The 6949-nt window shown below is 58.5% G+C and overlaps 1 protein-coding gene across 1 annotated transcript; it reads left to right on the top strand.

The window, feature by feature from the left end:
- The first annotated feature begins 1388 nt into the window (after positions 1-1388).
- On the top strand, positions 1389-6738 carry PLK1 (polo like kinase 1). Its single transcript, XM_035563460.2, has 10 exons — positions 1389-1775; positions 1862-2030; positions 2140-2284; positions 2779-2872; positions 3402-3621; positions 3932-4090; positions 4312-4389; positions 4894-5048; positions 5513-5695; positions 5974-6738. The coding sequence occupies exons 1-10, from the start codon at positions 1389-1391 to the stop codon at positions 6178-6180; spliced, it is 1797 nt and encodes a 598-aa protein (XP_035419353.1). The 3' UTR covers positions 6181-6738.
- The last annotated feature ends 211 nt before the right edge of the window (positions 6739-6949 follow it).

Below are 6949 nucleotides of genomic sequence, written 5' to 3'. Positions count from 1 at the left end.
ATCGCAGGGCTCCTTGTTTGGTCTCTAGGACGCATCTGGTGCTCTGCACTCTCAAGCGAGGGCTGGACTCTGAGCTACCCTGGGAAGGTGGCTGGCTGGAGCACGCAGCTAGCCTTTGGCTGTTGGCACGTCTGCAGTCCCCGAGGTCCTGGCAAACTGCAGAAGCACAGGGCGTGCTGGCCAGGCATCTGTTCTTTCCTTGCTGGGGTAAAAGAAACAGCTTTCATTAACGGGGAGGGGAAGCCGTAGGAGAGAACGGTCCTCATTCCACTTTCAGTCGGGTGGGACCACGCATGCCTGGGGGGGAAAGCAAGCCCGCGGCCGGAGCTGCCACAGCTGGATCTTGCGCTGTTGTTGGTTATTTTCCGTCGCCGTTTTCTTCTGTGGCGGCGGGTAGCAAGGTCAGGGGAGGGGCTGGGAACATCAAGTGAAGTTTACTCAACGAGGGACGCGAGGCTACGAGAGCGAGCGCTGCGGGCCCTGGTGCGGGTGACCCGTCGCGGCCGTTCTCCTCGCAGCGCTCCTCCCGACGGCCGGGGGCAGGGAGGTGGCCGAACGCCCGGAGGGGCCGCTGCGCTCAGGCTCGACCGGCGAAACGTGGCCCCGGGCGGCGGGGGGAGGCCGAAGGTAACGCCGGGGACGGGTGGGGTCCTACGGAACCGGAGCTGTCAAAACCCGTCCCAAATGGTCCAGGGTCGGCGGCGGACGCGGCGGCGCGCCCCGTGAGCGGGCCCGAGCCGTGCCCCCGCCGGGCGGCGCTGCCCCAGCCCGCGGGGAGGTGGCGGCGCGGAGCCGCCTGGTGCGGGGGGGGGCGCGGCCCTGGGGGGCGCCGCGGGGCTCCCGCGTTGAGCGCTTCGGGCCGAGCGCGGTGGGGGAACGCGGCCCGGAGCCGCGCGCGAGCCCCGGGCCGGGGCCGGGGCCGGGGAGGGGCCGGGGGCCGAAGCCCCGCAGCGCCGCCCGCTGCTCGTCCTCGGGGGGCGGGGGGGGCGGTGCCGCCTCCCGGCCGTGCCCCTTTAAGGCGGGGGCGGGGCGCTCCCATGGTGCCCCGCGGGGCGCGGCGTGGATTTTAAATCCTCGCGGCCAATGGGCAGCGCCCGCGGCCCGTAACGCTCGGCGGCGGGGTTTGAATCCGCCGCGCGCCGCCGGCACCGCGCCGACACCGGCACCGCCTGCACCGGCACCGCCTGCACCGGCACCGCCTGCACCGGCACCGCGCCGACACCGCCCGATCCCCACCGGCGCCGCCCGCACCGCACCGCTCCCGGCCCCGCGCCGCCCGCTCCGCTCCGCTCCTGCCGGCCCCGCTCCCCCCCGCTCCCCCCGGCCCCGCTCCCGGCCCCGCGGCCCCGCTCCCGGCCCCGTCCCGCTGCAGCCCCCAGGCCCGCGCCATGAGCGCGGCGGGCGGGCGGCCGTCCCGGGCGGCGGTGCCGGCGGAGGCGGCGCGGGGGGGGGGAGGCGGCGCGGCGGCGGCGGGCGGCAAGGAGGTGCCCAAGGTGCTGGTGGACCCGCGGACGCGGCGCAGCTACGTGCGGGGCCGCTTCCTGGGCAAGGGCGGCTTCGCGCGGTGCTACGAGCTGGCCGAGGCCGAGAGCCGCGAGGTGTTCGCGGGCAAGGTGGTGCCCAAGTCGCTGCTGGTGAAGCCGCACCAGAAGGAGAAGATGTCCATGGAGATCGCCATCCACCGCAGCCTGGCGCACCGCCACGTCGTCGGCTTCCAGAGCTTCTTCGAGGACGCCGACTTCGTCTACGTCGTGCTGGAGCTCTGCCGCCGCAGGGTGAGGGCCGGGGCCGGGGCTGGCTGCGGGGCCGGGGGGCCCCGGGGGCTGGGGGTGGCGCACCCGGTGCTGACCGTGTCCCGCAGTCGCTGCTGGAGCTGCACAAGCGGCGGAAGGCGCTGAGCGAGCCCGAGGTGCGCTACTACCTGCGCCAGACCATCCTGGGCTGCCAGTACCTGCACAGCCACCGCGTCATCCACCGAGACCTCAAGCTGGGCAACCTCTTCCTCAGCGACGACATGGAGGTGAAGATCGGTAGGTGCCACGACGCCCCGCCGCGCCCCTGCCGCCGTCCCGCGGCGAGGACCAGCCAGCCGGGCGCTCCGTGCTCACGCTCCCGTCTCCCTCCCCCTCTCTCCCCAAGGTGACTTTGGCCTGGCCACCAAGGTGGAGTACGATGGCGAGCGCAAGAAGACCCTGTGTGGGACTCCCAACTACATCGCCCCAGAGGTGCTGGGCAAGAAGGGGCACAGCTTCGAGGTGGACGTCTGGTCCATTGGCTGCATCATGTGAGTAAATGTCTCTGTCTGGCCATGGCGCCTGCTGGGCGTGAGGCTGGGCGGTCCCTGCGATCTAGGTCTCATTGGCCCCGTGAGGTCTTGATGTGCGCTGGAGCTTTGGATTTGTCGTTGCCAGAGCGCCTGCCATGGCTGAGCACTGCTGCCAGCCTGCACCTGACCTCCCAGGCGCTCTGCGCACACAGGTATGTGTGCGTGTCTGTAGACTCGTATGCTACGCAGCACGGCTGTCTTGAGGCCTTTCCCCAGATGTCCTCGCTTCTAACTGGGGCTTTCTCCAGATCCCAGCTTCCCTTTTCACGGCAGGCAGGAACCAGGGACAGTACGTGTAACTGCCAGCTCTGTTGTGCTTACAATGCCAAGTGTGTTCCCTCTGCCCAGAAAATTGCAGGATGTACTTATGGTGGGGTTCCTTCTGCACACGAGTCTTGTCTCTTTGCTGGCGTATGTAAAACTGATGCGCGTCTTTGCCTGCAAACACACAGGTATACTCTGCTGGTGGGGAAACCGCCTTTTGAAACCTCCTGTCTGAAAGAAACGTACATCCGAATCAAGAAGAATGAGTATACTATTCCCAAGGTACGATGCTTCCTGCGGGTGGGTCCGTTCACCTGGCAGCCATTCTTGCATCCTGTTTCTGGCACTTCAGCGGGCTCTCGCCTAATGGCGAAGCAGCTCTTATTGCAGCGTGCTAGGAGGGGGTTGTCTCAGGTGGCGGTGGAATGAATCTGTAGGGCCGGCCCCTTCCTGAGGGGCCAGCAGCACCTTCTCGATTCAGAAGAAAATCTGAGCTGGGTGCTTGGCATGCAGCGTTAGATGGATTTGCTCAAGTCCAGCCACAGATGAGGCCTGGGCCAAGTCCCATCTCATCCTGCTGCTGTCAGTTTGGTTTTGCTAAAGACAGTTGAATTTTAGCTTTGAATGCTGACAGAAAACCACTCTCCATACCTGTGTAACTGTTTCCCCAGGCTTGCATCCTGCTTGCCTGAGCAGTACGGGAGCTCTGCTCTGAGCAGAGCTTTGCCTGTGTTGTACACCCAGCGCCTTTGCTGCTAGCATATGCTTGTCCCCTGACCCTTGTCTGTGAACTCTGGCTCTCTCCTCTTAGCACATCAACCCTGTAGCTGCTAACCTCATTCAGAAGATGCTAAGGTCGGACCCTGCCACGCGCCCAACTATCGACGAGTTGCTGAATGACGAGTTCTTCACCTCGGGCTACATCCCCAGCCGCTTGCCCACCAGCTGTCTCACCATTGCACCGAGGTTTTCAATCGCTCCCAGCGGGCTTGAACTGAACGGGCGAAAGCCGCTGACTGCACTCAACAAAGGTAAGTGCAAGTGAGGACTATGGATGCAGCACTGGATGAGAACCTGCCTGGCCTCCAGCAGCATCCAGACCCATCGGTGGGGAACGTGGTGCTGCCTCCCGCTATTCTCCCAGTTCTTATGGAAACTGGAGCGTTTTGTGACTGAGAGTCCTTGCTCTTTACCCAGAACCAAAGTAGGGATGAAGTGCTTGCACTAGCTGCAGCTATGTGGTATATGAGGGGTTTCTTACAGCTAGGGTAGGATGTAAATCTGGTGCTTTTAGAAACCTACTTCCTGGTCATGCCTCTGCCATCTTCTTTTTTGGCCCAGGACCAGACAGCCCTGCAGTAGAGAACTTGCCTGAAAAGGAAGATGTAGCTGGGCTGCGGGAGCTAGGAGACACTGTTGGCTGTCACTTAGCTGACATGTTACAGCAGCTGACTGCAGTCAACTCAGCCAAACCCTCCGAGAGAGTGGCAGTCAGACAAGGTGAGTCTGGGGACAATCCCACAGGCACTGGCCTTCTTGGATAACTTCTCTGTCATTCTTATGCTGTTGTCTGAAGTGAGGACACCAGCTGACCTCAACTTCTACCTGGAAGGCTGAGAAGCAATGTAGAAGCTACTCACCTTCCTCTCGGCCTTGCTTGCTTGTTGTGGTGCACAGGATGCCTTGAAATGTCTTGTAACAAACTCCTTTCCTCTTTGCAGAAGAAGCTGAAGACCCAGCCTGCATTCCCATCTTCTGGGTTAGCAAATGGGTGGACTACTCGGATAAATATGGTCTAGGTAAATAATATGGTGGCAGTACTTCAGCCTTTTCTAGTTTCTGAAGCAGCTGGAGGATGCTCTGATTTGGGCATGGTATAGGTCTGGTTCTTTAATCAAGTTATTCTAGTGGGGTGGGGTTCAAGACCACTACCAGGAACATTACCAAACACTCAGTGAATCCAGAGTAGCTGTCACTGAACATCCACCCTGGCTGCTTTAAGAGTGGCAAACAGCCACGTGTTGCATGACCCCATGCATCCAGGGTGGCTCGACTCGCTCTGCAGGGAGCACGTGTACTCAGTGTGGGAGTTAAAGTTGCTTCTGCAGCAGATGATGCAACAAGGGAGGATGACAAGTCCAGAGGAGGAAAAGTGCCTCCTAGACCTTTGTAAAGAGGAGGATCTTTAGGCTCGATGGGGTACCTGTCGGGGAAGCCCTAGATAACGCAATCCTCTCCCTCTGTATTTCATATAACGGGGGGTCCCATGCATGTGATGGTCTAAAGGCTCTCTTTTGAACTAGGTTATCAGCTGTGTGACAACAGCGTTGGGGTTCTCTTCAATGACTCCACTCGTCTCATCATGTACAACGATGGGGACAGCTTGCAGTACATCGAGCAAAACAGCACCGAGTCCTATTTCACTGTGAGATCGTATCCCTCTGCCTTGAACAAGAAGGTCAGTCCTGGGGACAGGAGCCCTCGCTGGTGGGTGGCTGCTCCTGGTGAGACTTCTGCCAGCCATATTGGGCTTTGCTGCCGGGTGGGCTCTGCAGAGAAACATCTATGACTTGGAGGTGCTTGCGTTCTGCAGGCTTCCTCTTGGCTGGTAAAATGTGGCCTGAAAGAGAAACACTGGCTGCCTGCACTGTTTATTTCTAGTTACTAACTGAGGCTCATTTATGAGCAGCTTCACAGAAATGAGCACTCACAAGACTTACGTGGACTGAAGTGCTCAGCAAAGTGAGTCTCAAGTATCACCAGAGTTAACTTTGTTGTCTGAAAATTTGCATAAACTTGTGCAGTGACCACTCAAACTCTGAAAGACATAAGGAGTCTCTGGGTCTGTGATAGCAGCCCTTGCCCTCCACAGATAGCAAGGGTCATCCTCAGCCTGTCTTTCATAGTCTCTTCTATCTGCAGATAACACTATTGAAATACTTCCGGAACTACATGAGCGAGCACTTGCTGAAGGCAGGTGCTAACATCACACCTCGGGAAGGAGACGAGCTGGCACGTTTACCCTACCTCTGCACATGGTTCCGGACTCGTAGTGCCATCATCCTGCACCTCAGCAACGGCACCGTGCAGATCAACTTCTTCCAGGTGAGGATGTTGCTTTGACTCTGCCAGGACTGTAGCTCTAGCTGATCAAACAGCGCTGCTACACACAGCACTACATGGCAAGACAGCGATCCCAGCAGGGGGCTATAACCTGAGATGAAGCTTTGCCCAGTGAATGTAGCGCTGGAAAGCTCCGCGCTCTGCTTGCTGGTATCTAAACCATCCGGTGACTCGTAACTTGCCATGTGGCTGTTTGCTCTAGTAGAAGTTTCACCAGGGAGCAGTGTGCTCAGGACTGACGCTGTGTTCTCTCCCTACAGGACCACACCAAAGTCATCTTGTGCCCTCTCATGGCTGCTGTCACATATATAGATGAGAAACGGGACTTCCGCACGTACAAGCTGAGCCTCATTGAGGAGCATGGATGCTGCAAGGAGCTGGCCAGCCGACTACGCTATGCTCGCACCATGGTGGAGAAACTCCTCAGTTCAAAGTCTGGCTCAGCCCGTGTGAAACCCTCTGCTTAGGTCTTGGTCTTGATGGAATCAACATCTGTGCCAAACTGGCCCAGCTGTGGACAGGGAAGTCTGTTAGCATCCCTGCTTGTACTGTAACCTGCCATCACATAGCTGGGCTCCCGCTCCTGGGTATGGCCTAGCTGCCCCCAAGGGAGCCCCTGATGCTGTGAGGAATGGTCCTGTGTTCACTGTGAGCGGTGCACAAAGGGGCTTCTTGCTCCTCCCTCCCCATACAAAGTCTATTTTTTTTAATTACATATATAGTCTTTTTTCATAATTTCCAAAAGCTTGACTCAAAACAACCCTCTTGTTGGAGGTTCTTGGGCCTTCTAATGAGACGAAGTGTGGGGTTCTCCCCAGAACTATCATGTAAGTTTATTTGTACGTCTGCCTGATGCTCTGGGCTCGTTCCATTTTGTAGCAGCATAAGAAAGATATTTAATGTGCCCCAGTTGGGACTGAGCAGTCAGCCTTTTAATACTGAACTTGATCTACAGGAAAGCTAAACTTTTGTATATTGCATAACTTGATTAAAGATTGTTTGCTGTATAGTGTCTGGCTTGTCTTGACTCCCTTTGGCTCCTTGTAAGAGAAGTAGCAGCATGTTGCCCCCAGCTTTCCCCCCTGACCAAGACCTGTCATCTTCAGGAGCCTGTGCTGTGTGATTCCTAACAGCCTCGGGCTGAGCTGAGCCCTGGACTTGCCCTTTGGCTACACCAAAAGAAAACACAAGGAACAGACTGGGGGCTTATCACAGGAGCTGTGCTCTAATCAGTAC

This window comes from Cygnus atratus, chromosome 15 (genome assembly GCF_013377495.2).
Source record: "Cygnus atratus isolate AKBS03 ecotype Queensland, Australia chromosome 15, CAtr_DNAZoo_HiC_assembly, whole genome shotgun sequence".
Classification (NCBI taxonomy): Eukaryota; Metazoa; Chordata; class Aves; order Anseriformes; family Anatidae; genus Cygnus; species Cygnus atratus.
The sequence above is the reverse complement of the archived record's forward strand: the minus strand, read 5'-3'. Positions and strand labels throughout refer to the sequence as shown.